General features: G+C 43.6%; 1 protein-coding gene across 2 annotated transcripts in view; it reads left to right on the top strand.

The window, feature by feature from the left end:
* ITGA9 (integrin subunit alpha 9) overlaps positions 1 to 25,954 on the top strand; it is a 331,203-nt gene that overhangs the window by 264,309 nt on the left and 40,940 nt on the right. For both annotated transcript variants that reach the window (XM_001489074.5, XM_070237987.1), the window contains exons 21-23: positions 316 to 405; positions 2,820 to 2,928; positions 7,916 to 8,023. In XM_001489074.5, the coding sequence (XP_001489124.4) occupies positions 316 to 405; positions 2,820 to 2,928; positions 7,916 to 8,023 (307 nt within the window). The remainder of the gene's footprint in view (positions 1 to 315; positions 406 to 2,819; positions 2,929 to 7,915; positions 8,024 to 25,954) is intronic.

Here is a 25,954-nt window from a genome sequence, read left to right as displayed (position 1 = left end):
AGCTGCCACAGCACTAACCTCCTGGATCACAGGCCCTTATAGTCTCCCTTCCCTGTCTCCCTTCTCCACTCCCTACTGGTGTTTCCTGGGGTCACCTCCCCATTACACTACTTGCACTCACGTTTTTGTGAGGGGAACACAACTGAGACAATAGAGTGGCCACTTTGACTCTGTACAGGGACCGAAACCAGAACTGAGGATAAATAGCAGCATCAGCCGTTAGAGAATGTAGAGATGGAGCGCTAATATTGAGCAAAGATGCCTGCTGCCAGACAGCTAGGGCTGACCAGTGTCTGTTCCTCTCTCCTCACACAGTGGCAACGTGGAACGCCCTGAATCCTTGCACGACAACACCCTCATGCTGACGGTGCCGCTGATGCACGAAGTGGATACGTCCATCATGGGGTGAGTAGCCCAGCCCCGAGTTGCCAAAACACAGGGTGCCCTCGAGTGGAACCCTTTTCTTGTATATGTGTGTGTAGCCAGGAGTCAGTGGCCTAGCCCTGTCTCCTTCTTCCTAACTTTGAAATGCAGGATGGAGCTTTAGCCTCAGTGACTCACCTCCCCTCCCTTTTTGTTTTCTCCTCTTTCCCAGCTACCTACCCACCTGCTAGATAACACGAGAAGTTTGATGACAAGTTTAAGCCTCATAATTTTTTTGAACATTCTGTACACCTTTGTATGCATATATTCTGAGCACCCACCCCTCCAGAGTGCCATATGGTAGCAGGCAGCATGATTCCTGGGATTAAAATCTCAGCAAAGGCTGCTGGGCCAGAGGTTACAGCCAGATGTGTCCCAGTGCCTTGGCTGGCTGGCAGGAAGACCAGCCTCTCCGCTTAGCCTTGCAGTCAGCGCAGGCTTTGCTGTTTTGTTAACCTTTCTGTAGAGCCAGTGGCAGCTGTGCCTAATGTCTGCGGTGGTCTGCAGTGGGCAGGATGACCACTATGGGCACAGCATCTGCCGGGTGAAGTCCACGGCCACTCCATGCTGCTGGTGTTGTTGGAAAGCAGGGCTGTGGGCTGCGGGGACCCAAAACGACCCAGGTCGGTTTTCAGCCAAAGCCCAGGCCTGGAAAAATGAGAACTCAGTTCCTGTTTCCGGCTTCAGAGAACAGAGCACATACCTCTTTGACAGTGGAAAAAGGATTTGCACAATTAGTTTAGATCAAATGAGAACCCATTGAACCCTTGCCCCAAATGCAAGTTGAACTTTCTGGAGGTTCAAAGTTTCTCATTTTTCAGTTTTCAAGTGAAAACTTCTGGGTCCCGGCCTTGGCTAGAAGTAGAAATGTTAACACATTGCAGAAGGAGCTGCCCCTGCGGTGGCTCACACTCTGCTGGGTGCAGGGAAGGAGTCTCGGCGTTCCTGCGCGCTTGGCGTTTTTCATCTCGTACTTGAGACACGAGGCATTGGTGGAATATATTTACAAATTAGCATAGATTTGTGTCTGTTCGTGGCTCTATTTTTAACCATAAAGTTTATTTACTTGTCTCATCAGAGGCACAGTGAGAATATGCCCTGAACCAAGCCCTGTCTTTGGGAACGAAAGAGAACACACTCGCTCGCTTGATCCTGTTGTCAGACCCTAGGAGGCCTCATTGTGAGGTGTTAACAGCCCCTGACGAAGCTGTCGGTTAAACAAACGAGTCAACCTCTGATCTTTCCAGGAACATAAAACAGGACAAGTTTAGACGAACAGTTCTTGCCATTTGATAATACTGGGAACTCACTACATTTCTAAATAATACACTTAATTTGAAAATAGGTGAATTGCTGTCCATTTAGACTTGGTACCAAAAAACTTACATTATTGTGTTTAGGCAAGTGAGCAGCTTCTAGAATCTCATCCAGAATCCATTATTTGTCTGGGAATTTAAGTGAGTCTGGGCTTTGTCTCTTCTTGGGGTTTGTTCATACGGGCAACGTTGAAAACATCATTACAAACTGAGCTTGAATTCTTAATCACATCTTACCTAGCCACTGTTTGAAATCTGAAGAAAAATGCTATCATCAAACAGACTCAACATTTTTCTTTCTTCTTTTTTTTTGGTGAGGAAGATTGGCCCTGAGCTAACATCTGTTGCCAATCTTCCTCTTTTTGCTTGAGGAAGATTATTCCTGAGCCAACATCTGTGCCAATCTTCCTCTAATTTGTATGTGGGACGCTGCCATAGCATGGCTTGATGAGTGGTGTGTAGGTCTGCTCAGGATCAAAACCAGCAAACCCTGGGCCGCTGAAGCAGAGCACACAAACTTAACCACTATGCCACCAGGCCAGCCCCTGGACTTAACTTTTAATACCTCATTTCTAGTAATTTTGGTAGTCTGATGAATTTAATTTTTTTAATGCATTTGTCACAGAGTGGGGTTTAGGATGCCAAACATATAATTCATGTATGTTTATTTCTTAAAAGTTTGCCATAATCTTCCTCAATCCACAAAATGTTTTTCAAATGACAAAATAGAACACGTATAATTTTATAATCCAGTTTTTAAAAACTAAAATCAAAGCTACCATTGTCTTCCTCTTCATTTTAGAAATGTAATCCCAGAACATATTTGTATAAGGAGCTTATTGATTTGACCTAAGAGGAGAAGACAATACTGGAAATGTCTGTTCAGAAAGTGTAGGTCTGGCCACGTCCATTTACAGGAGAAAGAAGTAACAATTCCAGAAAGGAAGCACTTGGTGGAAGATGCTGGAGGGAGCCAGGTTCTGGATTGAATAGAGACAGTATTTGGGTTCTCAGGACAGCAGTGGCCATGGGGTGCTGACCATGGGTTAGGATAACCAATTTCATGCTTTCCTCTTTCAGGATCATGTCTCCAACCTCCTTTGTGTATGGCGAGTCTGTGGACGCATCCAATTTCATTGAGCTGGACGACCTGGAATGTCATTTCCAGCCCCTCAACGTCACTCTTCAGGTATTCACCCCTGGAGACTGTCTCTGTCACGAGGGCCAACAGAGGCGCCCACAGGAGGTGTTTTCTATTGAAAGGCAGCTAAAGGGCCAGGCTTCTTCCAGGAAAAACTCCTCCCAGCCTGACTGGCTCGAGTGTAGTGTGTGTGTGTGTGTATGTGTTTTCTTTAACCACACACAGAATTAATCCCCTCCCTGACTATTACTCTGCTGTGTAGACCCCTCTGCTTTTCAACACCTGGAAGGAGAGCTGTGTGATGACCACCAGCTTTCCCTGAGAAGCCCTCTGGGTGCTGAGGCCCAGACCGACATCCCAGCCCACATGGCCCCAAACACTCTTTTCAGTTGTTCATCATTCTTCACATTATGGACAGGGCAGTCCTGGGGATTTGCCCTGTCCCCTTCCTCCCGGGGTTCCCCACGCTGACTCAGCCAGGAGCCCACTCCTCCCACAGAGGGACAGCCTGTCAGAAGTGCAGTTTCATGGGAGCAAAGCAGTGTGGGCACTGTAAACTCCTCATGGGAGGAAACGTGCTGCCCCCTCACAGAGCAGTGGCCGGCTCTCCCCGGGCACAGAAGCGTCGTTTCCCGCAGGTCCACTCACTGTGGACTGTGCACATCTTGAAGGACACCTTTCCTTCCCTAACCAGGGATGGGCAGAGTTTTTCTGAAAAGGGCCAGAGGGTAAGTATTTTAGGCTTTGCAGGCCGTACAGTCTCTGTAGCTACTATTCAACTATGCTGCTATAGAGCAAAAGCAGCCAGAGGCGATACATAAACAAAAGTGTTATGGGCACCGAAATTTGAATTTCATGTCATTTTTATGTGTCATGAAATGTTACTCTTTTGATTTTTTTCTAACCATTTAAAAATGTAAATCCATTCTTAGCTTGCAGACTGGACAAAAATAGGTGGCAGGCCAGATTTGGCCGTCAGGCCATAGTTTGCTGACCCCTGCTCCAAAGTACAGATTCTCAGGCCAGCGTTCTTCAACATGAGAATCTTCGAATGTAAAGCTAGAGGGACCTCAGTATCATCCAGTCCATTCTCCTCAACTGACAAACACAGGGAAATGTAGGCCCATGCCAGAGAGGACAAACTGCGGGGCCCAGAGCAGGGAGAGGCAGGGCTGGGGCCAGCATGGGTTAGGCATTGACTAGACATCCTTGTGTGGCTCAGCACCCTGCCAGGACCTGTGGATAAAGCGAAGAAGAAGATGGGTCTACCTCACCTGCAGTACACCGTAATCTACATCTCACATCTCTCCAGTTCTAGCTCCCAGAGCTGTCCCCTGCCTCCACTCCCTCCTTCCCCAGGGAGAAGATGGTTTCCTGGTATGGCATTCACTGCTGTGGCCAAATAATTATTATTTTCTTTCCCTGTGGCCACTCCTAGGTGGACTGAGGGGATGACAAATAATGGCAGGGTGAGGGTCTATGGAACAAGACAGTAAAACATTTGTGGGCTCTCCCGAACAATGGTCTTCCTCTCTCCAAAGCGTTCTGCCAGGCAAGAGACTCCAAAACCATGATGGGTAACACATGTCCCCAGCTCAGAGAGGATGCGCCTCCCAACCAGCTAAGCCCCAGCTGTCACATCCCATGCTTGATTTACAGGGGAAAAGGGAAAGATGTGGTTAGACTTGCTTTTGAGACCTTAAGGTGATTGCTGTGAATCTGACCTCTGTGTTTCTGAATGGCTTCTCAGAATTAGTTTATTTTTCTCCATTGCTTTTTGTAATTGGGACAGAAACTAGATAAAGACCAGATGGAGTTATTTCATCTTACTTAAATCCCTTTCATTTTAATTACTTACCTACTCTTGTAGTTTTTGAGATGTCTTACAATAAAAGATACAGTCAAAAAAAAATTATTTAGAAAGGTTCAAGTGACACAAACCATGTAATGAAGTGAGTATAGGTGTTGAAAGGAGGAGGCAAGAAGGAATAGCAGTTATACAAAATGTTCTTTTCACCTTCAGAGAAAAAAAAAGAAAAATCTGAGGGCATGTGGTTAAGTCATGTTTCTCTGAAAGCGTTTTTACAGGGACCTTAAAGTTTGGTATTCAGACAAAGAGCTTTCCTCACATCTGACCTGACATAGGATACAGGCTAGAGAATCACCTTGGGAATGAGTGACTGGCATGCCCCTTAGATAAACCTCTTGATTATCAGTTGCCTGAGGAAGTACATAGCATTCCACTCAGGATTAAGAGAGTTGGCTGGGTCTGAAAGATGGATAGTGTGTGTCGTTGATTAGAAGGAGATCCTCTTGTGTTAGCAAAGCTGACAGATTCCTTGAGAATTCTCTGACAACTCATTTTCTGGTATAATTGTCATTGCTATGACTATCCTGCAGGAAAGGCCACTGACCAGGTTGATGGTGATAATGACCAAGAGATGGAGATGATGGGGTCATGAATATGGATAAAACTCTGCTATGTTTCCTTTTTCTGGCAGCGCCTTTGTTGAAGAAGAGCGCAAGACTTTCCATATAAAGAGATTTTTCTGTGTCTTTTAAAAGCTGTTATTCAACAAGTAACATAATTGTTTAAAGACTTCACTGCAAATGCCGATGGAGGAAAGGCAGAAATACTAGTCTTGGGCCTGGTTTTTATATTTCATCAGAGCTCCCTTAAGAGAGACATCATAATGTGTTAACCATTGATAGGCGCTTTTTTTTGGCATCAAGTTAATCATCTCCCTCACCTGAAAAATGATGAAAAATAATGCAGATGTTGCACAAGAACACTTGCAAAGAATCAAACATTAAGACATTTGTTAAAAATAAATAAATATGGTAATACAAGTTTACCCATCTGTCTGCCTCTGATGAGTGAAATAATGCAAATCAAAATCATTTTCTTCTTTCCTCCCCAGACTCATGCTTTAACTGGGATTTCCCAGACATGTCAATAGGTTGCTTTTCAATTCTCTGCTCTCACATTTCACTTCAAATTAGTTGTTTCAATTGTGGTTGGATATGCTTTCCTTTTCTTGTGTCTTTGGGTTGTTGTTTTTGGTGAATTTTGTTCTTTTCGAATCAAGAGTTGGCAACAACTGCTCATCCACTCTATCATTTTTTGGTCTGTTCTTTGAAGCAGAACCAACTATTGCAAAAAGCGAAAACACTGTTTTCTAGGGAAGAGCTGGCTGGAGTTAGATCTTTATACGTTCTGTCATGTGTGAAGACCTGGTTAGATTTCCAGCCTATCTCCTGGCTCTGCCCTTCTGACCTCAACTTCAGAGATGCCTTGAATCCCTGAATTCTCTCTCTAGTCCCCAGGCCACTGAGCAGCATTTCAGTTCTTCCTCTCTCTTGCTCCTACCCATCTTTTTTTTTGTAAATAACATCTTAATCGAGATATCATTTACATACCTTGAAGTTCATCCATTTAAAGTGTACAATTTAATGATTTTTAGTATGATTCAGAATTGTGCAACCATCGCCATAATTAATTTTAGAACATTTTCATCTCCCCAAAAAGAAACTCCATACTCATTAGTAATCACTCTCTGAAGTAGTTTCTTATTGCTGCTATAACAAGTCACCACAAACTTAGTGGCTTAAAACAACATAAATTTACTGTCTTACAGTTCTGGAGGACAGAAGTCCAAAATGTGTCTCACTGGGTGAAAATCAAGGTGTCAGCAGGGCTGCCTTCCTTCTTGGAGGCTCTGGGGAAGAACCTGTTTTCTTACCTTTTCCAGCTTCTAGAGGCAGCTGCCTCTTTGGCTCACAGCCCTCTTCATCTTCATCTTCAATGGCTGGTTGCGTCTTTCTCCGGGTATGCCTCCCTCTTCCCCATATAAAGGCTCTTGTGATTACACTGCATGCACCTGGTTAATCTAAGATGCTCTCTTTATTTGAAGGTCAGCTGATTAGCAATCTTAAATCCCCATTGCTGTGTAACCTAATCTATTCACACGTTCCATGGATTAGGATTAGGATGTGGACAACTATGGGAGGCCATTCTTCTGCCTATCACACTCCCCATTCTTCCTACCACCAGCCCTAGGAAAACACTAATCTGCTTTCTGTTTTTACATATCTACTCATCTTTTTTATTCTCCTTCACTTTCCATTTCTTCCTCGAGTTTCATGTTCAGCCTTTGCTCTATCTCCTTTCTCTTATCGGTCTCTTTGTAGCCACCATCTTTTCTCTTATTTCTCAGGAGATGATGGGCTGCTAGAGACAGAAAATAGGGAGGACAGTGGGGAAATGAGATGGTGAAGTTTTACAGGATCAAGGCTGGGACAGAAAGAGGTGCACAGATGTCACGGAGCAATATTAGCAAGTGATTAGCTGCAAGTTATGGAGAAACCAAAACACCTGGATAGTGTAGTAAAAACAGCCCTTTCTGTAAGTTAGATCATTTGGTTTGGGGACAACTCATTTTGTCTTTGAGGATCTCAGTTATCTCAAACTGCACAAGGAAAGGAGTTGGTGCAGATCAGTGGTTCTCGAAGTCTGATTCCTGGGCCAGCAACATCAGCATCTCCTGGGAACTTAGAAATGCCAGTCCTTCAGCCCCACCTCCCTACCACCAGACCTCCTACTTCAGACACTCTGGGCATGACCCTCCCCCAGTCTGTGTTTTAGCAAGTATGTCTGGGTATTCTGCTATATGCTAAAGTTTGAGAACCACTAGACTCGATTGTCTGAATTCCCGCCAAGTATAGTAGTCTATGAGTAAATTTCTAGATATGTAAAAAGAAACATAATTTTTAGCAGGAAGGAGACAAAAAAATGCTAAAAGAGAATAAGGTAATTTGAAAGTTTGGGATTTTTAAAATGCATATTAGAAGGATTCTTTTTCATTAAAATCTTTTATCATTTGATATTTCACTTTACTTCAGGTCATAACCTTCTAGACCCCAAGCCCTAGAGTCTCTGTGTATCACTTCAAAGAATTTTAGAGTATGTATTGCGTGACATGAAATGAAGATCTGTATTTTATTAAAACTTGCTGTGTGTCTCTCACACCCACAGGTCTATAACACTGGGCCAAGCACCCTTCCTGGGTCATCTGTTAGCATCTCTTTCCCCAATCGACTGTCATCTGGAGGTGCAGAGATGTTTCATGTCCAGGAGATGGTGGTGAGTTCTTGTTTAGAAAGTTTAGATCATTCTAACCTTTGGAAACATATCTGGAGAAGCAGGAGGCCTGCAACACCTGAATTTCTACATTGAGACAGTTTGGTAAATGCCATAAGAAGAGCTCTTTGGAGGTGGGCAAGGTTTGGTTATGAACCTGACTTCTGGGATAGACAGACTGGTTTCGGGAACCCCCAGCAACTGTCTGCCGTTTTGTGTGCATCTGAATGCACTTTTCTGCAGGGAAGATCCGCAGCATCATAAAGATTCTCAAAGGGCCACTAATGCCTGAGGGATGAAGGATTAATTCATGCGATACAAGTGTAGGTTGAAACTCAAGTTTATATGCAGAACATGCAACTCTACTTGATTCTAAGTCAATTGTAGATGATTTTGTCTCAAGAGAAGCTTGATAACTAGCCTATGATCATGCCCACCCCCCTCCTTGAGACGTTCTCCTTGGCTTCTAGGACATCACATTCACTCGGTTTCTCCTTTCCCTCTGGCTTTTCTCCTCATCTCCCCAACTTCTACAGAGCCTAGGGTCTCCTTTTTTTTAGTGCTCAATCTCAGAGATCTTACCCACACTCAAGGCTTTATATTCAGTCTGTGCTGATGACACCAGGTATTTCTCTCCAGCCCAGATGTCTCCCATGAATTCCAGGCTTTGATAGTCAACTACCTTCAGGCTATCTCTACCTGGGATGCCTAACAGGAATCTCAGTCTTACCAAAAACTGAACTCTCAGTGGTACCTTTCCAAACCTGTTTTCTCATGCCCTTCCCCATCTCAGCAAATGGCTTCTGAGTCCTTACAGTTGCTCAAATCAAAAACCTTGGGTCGTCCTTGACTCCTCTCTTTTTCCCGTACTTTGCATCCAATCCATCAGAAAACCTAATGTCTCCACCTTCACAACAAATCAGAATGTTGCCAGTTTTTACCCCTCCACTGCCAGCACCCTGGTCCAAGGCAGCATTATCTGTCATCCAGGCTATTGCAGTAGCCCCCTCACTGGTGTCCCTGCTTCTACCCTGGCCCCTCTGTAGTCTGTTCTTGATCCAGCAGCAGAGCAAGCCTTCCGAAATGCAAGTCAGGTCATGTCACTCCTCTGCTCAAAATCCTCCAGTGGCTTATCCACCCCCCATATTCTTCTAGCACCTCAGCTGGCCTCATAGTCTGTCTCCTGTCACTCTCTGACCTCATCTCCTCCTCCTCTTCTCCACTCTCTCTACTCCAGCCACACTCCCTCCTTGCTGGTCCTAGAGCACAGCAGACACTCTCCCACCTCCAGAAATTTGCACTCGATCTTGCTTCTACCCAGGACTCCCTTCCCCCAGATAACCACATGACCTCCTCCCTCACCTCCTTCAGGTGCTTGCTCAATTATCACCTTCTCGGTGAGACCTCCCTGACCAGCCTCTGTCCCAGCACTCCTCATCCCCTTTTTCTGCTCATATTTCACCATCACCCTCATCCAACTGACATATTTTCTTGTTATTGGACCCATTTATCTGTCTCCTCCTGTCCCGCTACAATATAAGGACAGGGATTTCTATCTGTTTGCTCACTGCTGTTCTCTATCTCTACAGCCTAGGCAATGTTTGGCATATAATATACGTTCAGTAAGTATATTTGGACTGAAAGAAAAAAATCCATAGCATAAAACAGAGTTGTTTTCTCTTTCTACGTGAATTCAGGAAAAGTTTTATACTGATAAAAATTGCCTCAGAGTGCCTCGAGTCTCGAGCGGCTGGGTGTGAGGGCCATTCCTCCTGGGAAGGATGAGTGCGTGAAGCTCAGGAGAGTCAGCACACAAGGAGAGCACATGCAGTCCATGTTGAGAGTGTCATGGAATCATTGCTCCTTATATGGGCACGTGAGGAACAGCTAACCAGACATACGGACATCTCTCCGTTGATAGCTTGAAAACTGGAGCAGAAAGGCCCACAGCATGTGACATATCTGAGCCCACAACTGAAGAGGATGCTGCCCATAGGAAGCCCAGAAAGCATTATGTGATGGCAGTAATGGTTTCTGGCATTGCTGTCCTCTTGGGTCATGTGGGCTGAAAACCTGGACCATGTGAAATGTTGAACGTAGAATGGGTCAGCCCTCCTGAGTTGCCTGCTCAATCATTTCCATCCTTCATGATATTCCATTCGTGTTCCATAAAGTGCCCATGTGTGTGAGCTCTGCTGAAACAGCAAAAGAAAAGCCCCCAGTGTTCTGTACCAACAGCATACTATGGTTTGAACTCAGCATGAGGTTACTGAATCACACATGGTCCTGTCTATCCACTTAAATATTATTAATCATACTAACTACTCCACCTTTTCCCCACTGTCTAGGACTGTTCTCCTCATGGAGCATGCTCTAAGAGTTGTTCACACAAACATCTATAGTGTTGCAGAGAGAATTTTTTCCATGTGGACAAAATTATTTACTGACTAACACAGGAAATTTAAGTCACTCAGATTCTGAAGGTATCTCAGAACGCCCCTTTTTCTCTTTACTAATCATTGAACCAAGGAAAAGCCACTGGAAAGGACTTTGGAATGCATTTATAAATAGCTGGCTTGCTTGGAAGGCATTAAAAGTGGTTTTCCTGAAGATTTGCGGAACTGCTTGACTGTTGGTTTTGCTGAGTGGACCCTCAAAAACCCAAGTGGTGTGAGCTGGCTGCATTCCGTTCTTTGAGTTCTCAGAAGCAAACCCTTTGGATATTCAAAACTGTATTTAAATTTTCACAAAGTTTGTAACCGAATTCTCAAGGATGGCCAAGCCTTCAGTTGGATGTGCCAGCTTGTGGTCAGAGGCCTACAGCATTTTCATGGTATGAAAAATCAAATTTGCTGGCAAATCTCTTTAAGCTAGTAGTGAAGTGTTGTGTTCCTATGAGCAGTCATCACTGGAGACCAGAGTGATGATGAGACTAGAAACATAAAAGCTGTTGCATGACACAATGCGGTGATGGGGCAAGAGTCCCCAGGTCTTTGTTTCAGAGGCCCTTGTTTCATAGGGAGCACACCCTCTACTATAAAGCCCACAGGGCTGAGAGCAAGGGCCTCCCACAGCTCAGCAAAGATGCCAGCTTCAGCCCCTCCCTTGCTCAGCAGGGGCTGAGAATTCTCACTGGGTCAGGTGTGGCTCATAATGCCATGACATCCTCCACTTTGGCCTTTGGGGACTTTGAATAGATCAGGGCTTTCCTTCTGGGGATTTGGATGGCTTGGTGCAAGTGGAACTCACTCCTATTAGGGAAAATCAGCACTCATTCCTTGTGTGGCACCAGGAGGTGACCCTGAGGCCTGATGACATTCCCTCCCCTCTCCCACTCTCAGCCACCACCATTCCCCAGTCTTGGACAGGCTACTGAGCAGCCAGGCGCCAACTACCTGTTAAGCCAACTGAAGCCCAGAGGCAAATAACAGGCATTGAGGGAAGGTCCATCTGTCACCCTTCGCCACACCCCATGGGACCCACAGATTGTTTCTCTCCCTGTAATGGTGCCCTTGTTATCCATAGTGCCTGTGGTCATCAGCTGTATAGAATGCTGCGGGTGGGCTTGCTGGCCCCGTGGTCCCTGGGCCATCACCCCACCTATGGCCCTGAGCTATGGCACAGTTTTCCAACTGTTGGTTCAGAATTCATTCAGGTGTCTCTGGGGCTGCAGCTGGCATCCCTGTGCGGGATGGACCAGCCTCCAGGTTTCACCATAGAGTGTTTTGTCTTCTTCCAGTGGTTTCTTGAGATCCAGCTGCCTGTGAGTGGAGAGTGCCTTTGCTTACATGGTAGAGATTTTTACAGAGAGCCTAAATGAAGTGTGACCACTTTACACTTCCAGCTGTGGTTCATGATCTTCTTTCCTTGTAGCAAATGTCTTGAGCCCCGCTCTGCTCTGCTTGTGTTTTATTTAGAAACAGAGCCATGGTGGTGGTCTGAGGAAAGACTGTCAATTTCCATTGCCTCCTACCCGACACGTTGACTTCCCACAACACAGGAAAAATGTGGGCAAACCACTGTGAACATAGTATCCATCAGGAAGCCAAGTTGGAACAACAGTGAAAATAATAGAGAGAGTGAGAGAGGGAGGAAGAATGGCAGACTTCTCTAGTCCATCTACAATAAAATCATTACAAATAATAAATCATTCTTGATTTATTCTGCAAACACTGGCAGAGCAAGCAGCTATTATGTGCCAGGCTCTGAGAAGAGGAATAAGTCACACAGCACTCCCAGAAATTCGGTCTTGGCAGAAGACAGATATATAAAATGTAATTGCAATACCATGTAAGAAAAGTAATAATGGAGGTATGCCCAGACTCGGGGATGATACAAAGGTACAAAGCCCACCCTGGGGAGGGGGCAGGAAATGCTTCAGGAAGCAGGCTCTTCAAATCAGGACTTGGAGGATGTGTAGGAGTTCACCAGAAGAACAGGTGAAAAGGACAACTTTCCAGACAGAAGGAATGGTCACTGTGTGTAAGTGTGCGTTGGAGGCAGTATCTGGTTCTCCCTTCTCTCTGCCTGCCTCTTATACAGATAGGCGGAGGTAACAGTTCTCTACACTTTCTCCAGAGTATGCAGAGATAGATACCTGGCACCGTGGCAGGTGGCACTAGACCACAGTCATTTCCTGTGACAGTTGGTAAGTTAGTCACTCCTGGTGGAGTACGTCATCTGTGTGTGCTCGTGGACCTGCAGCTTCATTTCTCCTCACTTAGGAATGGGGAAGGCCAGGCCCCCTGCTACCAGTGGCTGTTTAACCGTATGTCTTGGACGTTGCCAGCAGATGACCTTCATGCTGCCACAGGGTCTGGCTTCTATGAGCCAGACAGCCCATGTGAGGCAAGCCATAGCCACTTGCTCCTTAGAGAAGGTTCCTTTTTCAACTAAGGATATGGCTTCTCTCACACAGCTTGATGGGAACTGGCCTAGCAAATGTAAGGGCTACACCTTGTTGTAGTCCTTCTGCAGAGAGGAGCCTTATGCAGAGCCCAGTCTAAGAGAGGGCCAAGTTGGCACATGTCACAAGCTTTATGGCTCATGAAGGGAAGGCCTTTGCAACTTGGGTGGTGGTCCTGCTCCAAAGTTAAGTTTTACTCACAGTGTGTGAAGTTTCATGGGAGGTTTGTCTCAGGACTCAAGCTTCACTTGCTGACACTGAAAACCTGTCTGTGAGCAGCTTTCTAATGCTGCAGGGGGAGGCTCTTGTTAATATGCAAGAAAGGAAAAACTTATAAATGATGGCTTACAGAGAGTGAAGGCCTGGAACTTTATTCCAGGTGATAGTACTGGGTCTTTCAAAGAACTGTAGTGTTAATCTAGAAGAGACGTGAAATGAATGTCCTCCTATTCTTTCTTCTTCTTGCAAAATCATCTGAAAGATTTACCTCTCTGGGTTGCTCTGCCCTTGCTTTTGGACAGTGATTCTCAAGAACTGACCTGATTTCTGGGAATTAAAGTTGGGTGGGATGGAAGGATAATTTTCCAAGGAGACATCAATAACTTTGCCATTGGATGCCATTAGGGTATTGATGTCAATATGATATTAATACCAATATCCATTAGAATATCCAAGTTGGTGGCAAGACTTATGTCTTACTAAATTATAAAATTTTGTCCCCCCTCCATGTATGCACCAGGCAGGGCTGCCCATGATCTAATTTCTGCAAAAATGAGTCAGTTAATATGGGAACTTCAATTAATTTGTGATAAGGATATCCATATCCCTAAGAAGAAAAGATGCACCCAAGAGATCAGTGACCACCCAGAAGCTTAAACTTAGAAATGGAGGGCTGGCTTGTTTTCCCCAAGGATGATCTGGGGAAGCTTCTTAATGAGAGTGGTGTTCTGATCATCAAATCGATCGCATTTAATCAAAGGCTAAAGAAAGAAAAATTTCTTCTGAATAACTAACAAAAAAATGAATACCATTTACTGCTGTCTTGTGGCTTTAATAGCCTTTTTCATGTGCTGTCAAATTTAGTTCTCACAGCACCTCTGTAAGGTAAGGTCGTTATCCCAAGTTGAGGAACGAGGACTCAATGCTTGCCCAACATCACACAGCTGGTAAGTCATAGAGCTGGGTTTGTATCCAGGGCTGTTTGACTCCAAGACTCACGTGCTTCCCTCTCTACTGTACTTGACATCCCTCCTGGGAGTGTGGCTCACTCCCCAATCACCAGAGGTAGACTCGGTCAACAGAACAGACAGATGATGAGCACACCACCAAGAATCACCCACTAAATGAGGAGCGTCAACAGCAGGACAGAGAGGCACCAATGGCTATCAAAAGAAGAACTAATAGCAGAGGGTGCAATAACAAGGCAAACAGAAGATTTTAGACTAAGCAGGATAGGTGTCTTCAAAGAGATGCAAAGAGACGTTGTTTCCATGAAACAGAATAAACTAGAGTTTTGTACATTTAGAATTTCGATCATTCAAGTTAAAAACCTCAGTATATAAGCTGTGTAGTAGAATGGATATAAAAGAATAAAATAGTGGGTTGGGAACTTGAGGGATTTTCCAAAAATGTAGTGCAAAAGGACTGAAAAAAAAAAAAAAGCCAGTTAAACTTGTTACTCCATTATTTTGTAACAATCTGGAATGAAAATCCCAGATGATCTCAGTATAAGAGTTAGAACTAGGCAGGAAAGCTGGAATTGCAAAATTCTTGTCTTGTTTTAGGGGGAGAGTTTATGTACCAATTAGCTCAAGATTTTGATAAAATAAAAAAGTTTAATACTAAAAATTTTAAGGGCAGCTTAGAAGAATAAAAACAATGTAGGAAATCAAAACCAATAAGGAGAATTTTAAAAGAAAGATCTCATGAAGAAAATTAATAAAATGGCAAGAATAAATCCAAATATATCAATAATCAAAATAACTATGAATGAATTAAATGCCCCTGTAAAAGACAGAGACTATCAGATTGGATTTTTTTTAATTCAAATATAAGTTTCTTTTAAGAGACACACTTTTAAAAGTTACCCATAATGTAAGGCATTCAAAGAAAGACAAGGCAAGTGCTAACCAAAAGAGAGCAAGTATAACGATGTTAATAGCAAATGAAACAGAACCGAAGCAAAAAAAATCATTAAACAGGGCAAAAAAATATACTTCACAATGATTAAAAATACAGTCCACTGAGAATTTGTAATATAAATGAACTTTTATGTAACCAACCTCACAGCTGTGAAACATAGAAAACAATACCTGATAACAATACAGGGAGAAATTGACACCGTCACAATCATTGCAGGAAAATTTAATACACGTTCCTCAAAAATCATCACAAAGGTAAGCATAAAATAATGAGCATTTGAATAATGCAGCTGGCAATTGGGATGTCTTAAATAGAGAGCAAGACAGAATGAGTCAGAATAGCTGGGTGTCATTAGTGCTCCCCTGCTTACCCGCTTTTGATAACTTTGAGGAAGTTACCTAAACTCTCCAAGCTTATTTTCGTGATCTGTAAAATGAGCTAATAGTGGTACCTACCTCACATTGTGAGGATTGAAGAAACTAATGATATTGGGCAATTAGTAGAGTTCCTAGTACATAAATAAGGGAATGTACATTCTTTTCAAACATATGTGAACATTTGCAAATTACCCATGTATAAGGCCACGAAAAAATCGTTATAGAATTTTAAAAAGAATAATACAAACCACATCCTCAGACTACAATGCAATAAACCTAGAGGCTAATGACAAAACGTTAGCCAAACAACTAACCAAAAACCTAACTACTTGGTAATTTTTATTTTTTATTTTTTTATTTTTTTATTTTTGAGGAACATTAGCCGTGAGCTAACTACTGTCACTCCTCCTCTTTTTGCTGAGGAAGACTGGCCCTGAGCTAACATCCATGCCCATCTTCCTCTACTTTATATGTGAGACGCCTACTACAGCATGTCTTGCCAAGCAGTGCCATGTCCACACCCGGGATCCGAACCAGCGAACCCCAGGGCGCCGAGAAGCCGAACATGCAAACTTAACCGCTGCGCCACCGGGCCAGCTCTACTTGGTTATTTTTAAACACCATTTTAATTAACTTTTTAGATAAAGAAGAAATCAAAGAGGAAGAGATGAACAAACCAGAAATGAAAGACAAGGAAAGCTTATGCATATCAAAACCAATGGGATGTATACAAAACCTACAAGAGGAAAATCTCTCTACTTACATGTAGAAAACAAAAAGACTGAAAATAAGTGAGCTAAATTGACAACATAAAAGCTAGAGGGGGCCAGCCTAGTAGCATAGGGGTTAAGTTTGCACGCTCTCCTTCAGTGGCCAGGGGTCGCAGGTTTGGATCCTGGGCACAGACATACACACCGCTCATCGATCCAAGCTGTAGTGGCATCCCACATACAAAATAGAGGAATGTTGGCACAGATCTTAGGGCCAATCTTCCTCACCAAAAAAAAAAAAAAAGGCTAGAGGGGCTGGCCCTGTGGCTGAGTGGTTGGGTTCACACACTCCACTTTGGCGGCCCAAGGTTTTGCCAGTTCGGATCCTGGGTGCGGACCTGGCACCGCTCATCAAGCCATGCTGGGGTGGCATCCCACATAGCAGATCCAGAAGGACCTACAACTGGAATGTATAACTATGTACTGGGGGGGGGCTTTGGGGAGAAGAAGAAAAAGAAAAAGATTGGCAACAGATGTTAGCTCAGGTTCTAATGTTTTAAAAAATGAAAAGGCTAGAAAAGGCACAACAAAATAAACTCAACTCTAAGAAAGTAAAATGAAGTTATTATTAAAGATAAATTAGAATCATGAAATAGAAAACAACAGTAACAGTAACAAAAGTATTTTACATCAATAAAACTAAAAGATGGATTTTTTTTTTGTCCAATAGATAAACCTATAGCAAACTTGATCAAGAAATAAAGTGATGATGCCAAAAACTACGCGAGAAATGACAACAGAACTACATTCATATGGAGAAGATTTTTAAATACTTTTAATTCATTTCACATTAAATACTTTTCACAATTTTATCCCCACAAATATAAAAAAACTAAAAGAAATGCATGAGGTAGGAAAATCCAACTAGACCAATTACCTTAGAAAACAATGTAAGGAGAGTCAAAGAGCTATGCCTTGAAACCAGACCCAAATAGCTCTAAAGGCAAGTTCCTCCAAGCTTTCATGAAACAGATAATTTCTGTGTTATATAAGCAGTTCCAGAGAGTAGAAAAAGATGAAGAACTCATTCTAGGAAACTAAATGTAACCCTGGTTCAGAAACCAGAAATAGAGAGTGGGCACTCACACGTAAGTGGAAGCTGCAGGTCAAACTCACTTTGAAAACAGATATGAAATTCTTTAAACAGATATGAAAATTCTTTCAAAACAGATATGAGGGGCCGGCCCGGTGGCGCAGTGGTTAAGTTCACACGTTCTGCTTTGGCGGCCTGGGGTTTGCTGGTTCGGATGCCAGGTGCAGACCCTCCAACTGCTTGTCAAGCGATGCTGTTAATATTCACAGTTGGTTAAAATGAGGAGAAATAGGCACTCTCACATACTGTTGGTGTGAAAGGCAATTTGATAGTAACTATCAGAATTTAAAATATGAGTCCCAACAATTCCACTTTGAGGAACCTGCCTCAAAATATATCCTGCAAAAATTTCTAATTTTTTATAGTAGATGTGGATTGTCATCATTCTCAGCATAAATGTAGGCTTTTCCTATTTGATGAAGTAGAAAATAATAATACTCTGTTAGGATTCTGAGAGGAAACTGTTAGATTCAGGCTAAGAAAAGTACTAGTAATAATAAAATTTTATTTAGAACTTACTACAGATGAGGCACTCTACCAAGTACTTTGCCTGGACAAATTCATTTAACCTTCATGATAATTTAGTGAGGAAACGGAAGCACAAAGGGATGGCCGAGGTCACAGAGTTGGGAAGTGGCTAAGTTGGTGGTGTTTGCTCTTAACCACTAGACTGCACGGCCATGTCCAAGGCCTCGTGACATCCCTTTGTCTGGACATATAGCTGTCCAGCAGCATTAGCATCACCTGGAAGTTAGAAAGGTAGAAATTCAGAATCTCAGGCTCCACCTCGATCTGCTGACTCAGAATCTGTGTTTTGACAAGATCCCCAGTGATTCATTTGCACATTAATATTTGAGAAGCCCTGGTCTAAAGCATGTTTCTTAAATCTCTCCGAGCTTCTCTTTCCTCGTCTATAAAATGGTGATGACAGTCCTTGCCCTACAAGGCTGTTGTGAGGACTTTTTTATCCATACATTCATTCCTTCAGCAAGTATTTTGCACCCACCATATGCCAAGCACTGGGTTACCATGGAGAACAAACCGGACAAAAAATAATAATTTCCAGCCCTCATGTAGTTTACATCCTGGTAGAGAGAGACAAGTAATAAATAAGTAGAACACATTGTATATTACATGACGGTAAATGCTATGGAGAAAAAGGCAAGGGGCTGACAGTGGGAAAGGTGGTAGTTTTAAGTAGAGTGGTCGGGCCAGGTCTCACTGAGACCTTCATTCAGAGTCAGGGGACCCAAGCTGTCTCTGGAGTTTGTAATGTGATCTTCTTTGCACCTGAAGGCCTTGCCAAGTCTGTGTTTCCTGAGAATTCTTTCTCCTTGCTTTTAGCCCTAGTTAGTTTCTCTCCTTTGAAATGCCAGCGCCTATGCTGACCCTGCATGGTGTCCCGATTGGACATCCAGGAGTCTCTGTGTGTGTGCTCATTAGCACTCACTCTGGGGAGCCTTCTGCCACAAAGTGAATCACTTATTTCGCTGGCAACAGCAGTTGACAGTAACACGGATTTTTAAAGCCAGATGGTGGTTAAGGCACCTTTCACATGAGAAAAGTCCTGGGTTTTATGGCTGAGTTATGCTTGGAGGATAATCGCAACAAGAAGTCTCTCCTGCAGCAGGCTTGCTGGAGGCCAAGACTTGACTTGCATACAGGCCAGGCCTGGCATTTTAGAGGTGCCCAGCAAATAACCCAAAGCAAAATGAACGACTCACTTTTTCCCCCCCCTCAATGTCTGCTGCTCTCCCCCATGGCAAACACATGCTGCTTTCTTCCCCCTCCTTCAGTCTCAGTTTTTTCCGTCGAAATTTGAGGGTTTACCCTGAGCCGAATGAGCACTCATCCTGGGTGGAAGGTTCCTGCTAACGAGAATTCAAAGCTTAGAAACACCCCCCCACTGCCCCCCAGGATGCAAAGTCCTTGGGTGGTGTCCATTCTTCTCCTTGATATCCTGTGACTTAAATGGTGTCATGTGGTGTTAACTGTTATTAATACAGCTTATGTTATAAGAAAGCGAAGAAAAAGCAGAAGAAAACCCCCTCCAGGAGCAGGAGAGTTTACGGCCCTGGGGTGGGTTTGAGGAATTATGGGATCCAAGTCTCTGCCTCTGGACAGAATTCAATCGAGACATCTCCCCAGGACAACAGAACCATGTTTCCAGCAAGTTCTCCCAGTTAAGCCATTCTGCTACCCCTTTAATCTCCTTTTTTATGACCATTCTCGATTCTTCATGCTCTAGTTTCCCTGACCTTTTCTGAGCTAAAGTGGAAAACAGTTGCACAGCTCCCTCCATGGAGAGGTTGAGCTGTTAGTCATTCTTCCCTCTTCTCTTCCAGAAAAGATCACAAGTCTTTTAGTTCTCTTTTCCTGTCCTAGGTCATCTTCTTTGCTCTCTCCGTATTCTCCAAATAAATAAAAACAGTTATTACTCAGGCAGGGAAGACCTGGTTTACCATTGGAAAAGGTGCCGACTTCTACTCCTAATAATTTTTCTGTGTAACTCTCAGAGACACCTTGAGGTTCTCTCTAAAAAGATCAATGAGGAGATCTTAATGGCCAAAACCAGGTGGTCCAAAACCCTGCATGACCTCCCACCTGCCTTTCCAGGCCGTGCTCTATAATATCTTCCACTCCCAAGATCACCCCTGACCTTGTCTTCCAGCTACTCCAGACCATGAAGGCTGCTGATCTACCACCATGCACTTCCCTAGGCCTCTTGACCTTGCTAATGGCTTCTCCCTTCCTTGGCTGTAGAAAGCCCAGTCACTCCTCAAGACCTGATTCACATATCCTCTGTTTCATCAAGCCCTCCCAGATGCCTTTCCAGATAGTTGTGCCTCAGGGCCTTTGCACCTGCCTCTGCTAAGAACACTCTTCCCCCAGATCTTTGCATGGCTGGCTCCTTCTCATCATGCAGGTCTGAGCCCAAAGTTTGCCTCTTCAGGGAGGTCTTCCCTGACCCCCTTAGCTAAAGTTGCAAACCCCCACCAACTGTCTGTCCCATTTCTCTGTTCATTGCACTTACCACTATCTGAAATTACTATTTTTGGTTGTCTGTCTTCTTCCACAAGATTAAACACACCATGACGGTAAAGGTCACGGCCGCCTTGTTTTCTGTGTGTCCTCAGCATTTGATGCCTGGACCGTAGTATGTGTTCATATAAATGAAAGAATGGACTTCTCTGACTTTTTTAGTATCACCATCACAAATACTTCTTTCTGCCTTAGGATGGGGTTTGTGTCCTTAGACACCTCTACATCCTGCTGTCTAATGAGCACCTCATATGTCCTAGGAACTCGGGAAATTTGCATTGAATTGAAATCCCCAGGTAGAGATGTTTTCACAACTTCCCTAACCCACAGCAGAGGTTGCCTTAATTTCAATGTGGGAGTAAGTAAGAAGGTAAATCTTTGAAATAAGGAGCTGAATCACTTATCAGAAATGAAGGCTTCTAAGAGCAAACTTAAACACAAATTTTGGCCAGAGATATTATGAAAACGTGTTCTCTCTCTCTCTCTCTTTCACACACACACACACCCCCCAAGTCTGCTGATCTCAGCAATGGCTTCTAACCATTTTTTTTTTCTTTTTCTTCTTTCTGCCCATGTCTGAATGTGAGCTGAATAGTCAAGTTCCTGAAATGGGTCAGGATTAGGTTGGCTTCAGTATTTTTTCCTCAACAGAAGGCAAACACTTAAAAGGGGGAAGATGGCTGATTGAATTCTGGAGCGAGAGTTACGTTCCTGGGTTCTTGGGTCAATTTTAGTTTTGGCTGGAGGGAGAAAGTGTGTGTGTTTCTCTGCACAGCTTACACTCGACACACACTGTCTGGAAGGCGGGGATAAGCTTCAGCCGGGGCTGTGCGTGCACAGTGTGGTTCAGAGGCTGCCCTTTGACCCATGTGGACAGAGCCAAGGAAGCGAGGCAGCAGGGCTGTCTTCCCGCTGACTGAGGGCGCCGGCCTTATCAAGGAGTCGAGGGTCTTGTGCTCACGGCTGCTCTGACATCTGGAAGCATTAACCCTTCATTGCGGCGTGCAGGCCGGCTGGGATGCTGATGCTTGGATGCCTGGGGTTTTCTGGTCTCTGACATGAATAGGCCTTAAAAGTTGGTGATTATGCAGTTTACTTTCCTTCAGTCTTTTTTTCATTCCTTAAAAGCAGCATGACACAGGGCCCTGTCATTGCAGGGGTGATGGGTTGTTACCAAAGTCGATAACAGGAAATCTCGCTGAGGATAAACAGCTCATCGGTCATTGCCAAGAAACACATGGTTCTCATTTAACCTGCCGAGGACTAATTGTGTACACTTCGGAAGCACAAAAACAGGAAAACGCCTTTCTGACAGACACACCAAGTTTCTTCTGACCAAAAGGAACTTTCTGCACGTTGTCCAACACTAGGAAGTAATTATCTCCCTTGCTGTCAGGGAGCCCACTTTACTTACTCCTCCTCCACAATCTACGCTTACGACCAAAAGCTCATTTCAGGCCTCCCATGAAAGTCCTGAAACTTTAGACTTAATGAATGACATTTAGGGTTCTCTTTTCACTGCTCTGCTGTCTATACTCTCAGACAAGCAGTGTAAGAGGTTAAACAGATTGTTACACATGAAACATGGCATCCGGAAAATGATTATTTACCTTTTGATAAAATACTAATAGAGGACTATATCTAATAAATGCAGAGATAACTCAGTGAATAAGTCTGCTACTTTGTCCTTTAACGTAAGATGGACATGAGCTTTGTTCTTTACCAGAGATGGGTGCAAGAGCTAGAACTGGAATTTAAATAAACCAATACAACTCCAAGGACTGTGTTGTGTCCCATATGGGGCTACTGACTCATTTATTATCCAAATCAACAGACCTTTCTGCTTCCAAAATGTTTCATTATCTATGGAAGGAAAACATTTTTGGCATGCATGTCAAGTGCTCAGATAACATATTTATGTCTCGCTTTTTTGCTGAAGAGAATCTGCCTGCATCTGGAAATTCTTTTGTGTCACTGCGTCTCTGAAACTACATCCCATCTGCATCACTTTAACTCCAGTAAAAGGCCATCCCCATGCTTGTGAAACGGGCCTCATCTGGGGGACTCGTCATTCTCTGATTGAATGTAAAGGAATTGTCTTACAGGGGAGCCTGGCTGGCTGCACTCATGCCTTTCCAGCATGTTGGCCCGTCATACCCAGAGGAAGAGGGTGTGGGGAGAGAATGCCATTGTTTTAGCCAAACCCTAGAGCTGGTGGGGAAAAAAAAATTGGCTTTTATCATAAGAAGTGAGAATTTTAATGAAATGATGGTGGGCTCATACAGAGGTCAAAAATGTACAATGGATTGTGCTCTCCCTTTCCTCCAGAATGTTGCTTTTGAGGCTTTGCCCCTTCATTTTCGGTTACAACTTTGGTCTCAGGAACACCCTGACATTTCGCACCTAATACAACTTTTTACAGGGGTGATGGCCTTAAAGGGATGGGGAAGCAAATCTTTTATTTAGAAGATAATTTTCAATTAGAGTAGAGTTAAAGTCATGATCTCCTCAGGCTTTTTAAAGTTACTATCTTTCCCTTTCTAGGAATTGAGTGACACTGGATCATTCTTAAACTTATTGCTCCTCCCGCTCCAGCCCCAAGGCTGTGGGTTTGGCAGCGGCTGTTATTCACGGATAGCTGTTATATGCTTTCCTTTACCCTTTTCAGTTCAAAAAGAGAGCATGGCTCTTCGTTTGAGGGTTGAGGCTAGGAGGGACTGTCCACAGCTAGAACCTCCTGTGAACTTACCTAGTATTGCTGCGATCTTCAAAGTGCTTTTCTTCTTCAGAAATCAAAGTGCTTTTCCATTTTGTCTACTTCTGTGAACACGTTGGAGCCTCTAGCTACATGCAGAAGTAAATATCAGAAAATCAGGACTTGCTAAACTGATAAATAAAGGGACCCTTTTCATAAAGCAAAAGAATCCATAACTTCAGAAGGGTCCACCAAAAGATGCCTTTGAGAACCCCTACCTATAACTGATATGCATTCACACAAAAATTGTGTTCTCAGCCTTTCAAATATAGTAGTAGCATAAAGCTAGGCATGTCCTCTATAAGGAACTACCCAACATTGCTATCACTGTTTCTCTGCTCTTACATTAAATAGTGTCATTGCAACTGAAAAAATCAGGGTAGATAAATGGAGCCTTTGAGCATCCACCTCTTCTGTTGTTACATTATTCTTGAAATGAATTAATTGAAATAATTTTCATTATTACAAAGTCTTGAAGTGAATGGTGATACATGAAAGGATTTGTCTTAGGATTTATTATTAAAATGTTGTCATCTTTTACTGTTCTTTGGTCAATACCAAGAAACACTCAATAGTATATCATAGCAACATAATTTAACATAAGGCATAACGTAAAGGACTCTGTAAGCCTGTGAAAGACTGCTTATCACAGTTTACTTTTTGCTGAATGGAAAATATGGAGCTCTTATTTATCTTTCTAGTGGTAAACTTCTTAAATCAGCCTAATTAACCACTTCGTATTATCTCTCTATCATTTTGTGAGTATAGTTTTTATTTCAAACCTTGGAGTCCTAAAATTAATATCACCAAAGCCATTGTGGTAAACGTTCAGCCTCCCACAGCAGAAGGGGGACTTATCTTGTTCCAAGTAGGCAGTAGGTAATTGAATTAGCAAAGAAGGCATTCAAACGTTCTCCAGATTTTCAAACGCAAGGGGCATGTGAATTCAGAGGAGCAGGTGGTAAGTCAGGGGACAGGTCATGTTTACCCAGTTGCCATCAGCTGTGATTGCTGTAACTTGATATGGGAAAGTGGCCCAAGGATGTAACAAAGAACATAAAGTCAATGATTAACAGATAAAAGTGAGTAGACATGAAACACATGTTATTCAAAAATGAACCTATTCTGTCTTTAATCCAAGACAATTCAGCAAGCATAGTTTTTAGATCAAACTTCACTCAAGACCCACATTGGTGAAGACTCCAAGCGTGGCTTATGGGGAGTCCTGTCGTCATTGAGTTTGTTCCTCTGCTAATTTGATCTTCCATTTCTCTTTTATTGGCTATGTACTGCATTCAAGGCAGTGAACTTTGTACATCAAGCCAGGCTTTGGTGACCTTTCCCATTCCTGGAACCCAGCCAGCTGGAGTATGGTCAAGGAATGGGGCTGATGCTGGTAGAAAGGGACCATCTATGCCTTAGCCTGTTAAAAATATATCAGTAATACCGCATTCCTCAGGTGGAAAGTGGTTCCTTAATTTTGAGCCCTGTTAATCCGCCTTCTGAATAACTGCCTTTCCTCTAAGATTGGCCTACAAGACCCTCCGCCATGTCCAAGCCCACCTCTCCTGCCTTGTTTCTGCCCACTACTATCCAGCATTCATCTAATGCTAGAGCCATATTGAATTTCTAGGCTCTCTAGACTCAAGTCTGTTGTTTGTACCTCCCTGATTTTGCATATGCTGTTCCTCTCTGCCTGGAATTACCTTCCCGCTTCTCTCTTTACTCTCTTGAGATTTTCTTTGTCCTCTAAGATCCAGCTGCAGTGCCACCTCCTTTAAGTCAAGAATGCAGATCATGACAGGGGCTGACGTGCTGGGAAAGGGAGAAATTTGTAGACAAGATTTGTAATTACAATAGGAGCCCTGCTCTGAGGGCTGTGAAAGGACAAGCAATGAGATGATGAACTGGGTGTGTGTGGAGCAAAGGCTATGCAGCCTGCGTGCAAGAAAGGTGGAGCAGGACAGGGAGCTTCCTGGTGGGGACTTTGGAGATGGTGCTCCTTCCACAGTCAAAGCTTGTAGGTATATAACAGGTTACTTAACCTCTCTGGGGCTCAGTTTTCTTAGCTGTAAAATGGTGAAAATTAAGAAGACCAGATGTCCCAGTTTGCCTAGCACATCCCTGATATATGTCTCTGTCTTGCTATTCTAGCTGGTTGACTCTCCCACTTCACTCTCAGAAATGTCCTGGTTTGGACAATAAATTACATAGTCATCCTACAGATAGCAGTACCTTCTGTGCATGAGTGTTGTAAGGATTCAATGTATGCCATAGCTCTTAGAATCATACCTGATGTTAGCTGGTATTATTCCTATTTATGTCTGAACTCAGTATGGAGATGGGGCCTTAAGCAACTGGAGTTGGTTTCCAGGGTGATACACTTGGAATGTGAGACTTAGAAAAGAGATTGGAGGACTTTTCTGGCCCTCCAGTCCTCAGGCCCAGGACAGGGACTGTGTTAGGGCTGCTCCGTTCTGGGACCCTGAGGGAGACCTGTGTCCTTTCTCTCATCTTAGGTCAGCAAACAACTCTGAGGTAACTTGTGCAGGCCCCTCTCCTGAGGCTGCAACATGGAAATGCCCTGTTTCCTCCAACCCCTTTATCAGACCACCACAGCCTGGAGAGTCTTTAGTAAAAGCTCTAGACATTCCTTTGAATGGTAACATTCAAAATGAAGGGTGGATTCACTTTTTCAGTATCACATCTGTGGAATCGGCCCTGATGCATACTTTGAACCCAGTATTTCATGAAGCAAGGTTTTGCCAGACCATCTAGAGTGTACAGGGGGCACTTCATCCTAAGGCAGGCCTGGGACCTCGGAGGCTTCTGACCATGAAGCCTCTCCT

The sequence above is a fragment of the Equus caballus genome, chromosome 16 (assembly GCF_041296265.1).
Source record: "Equus caballus isolate H_3958 breed thoroughbred chromosome 16, TB-T2T, whole genome shotgun sequence".
Classification (NCBI taxonomy): domain Eukaryota; kingdom Metazoa; phylum Chordata; class Mammalia; order Perissodactyla; family Equidae; genus Equus; species Equus caballus.
Note: the sequence above shows the minus strand (reverse complement) of the source record. Positions and strands in the feature narration are given on the sequence as shown.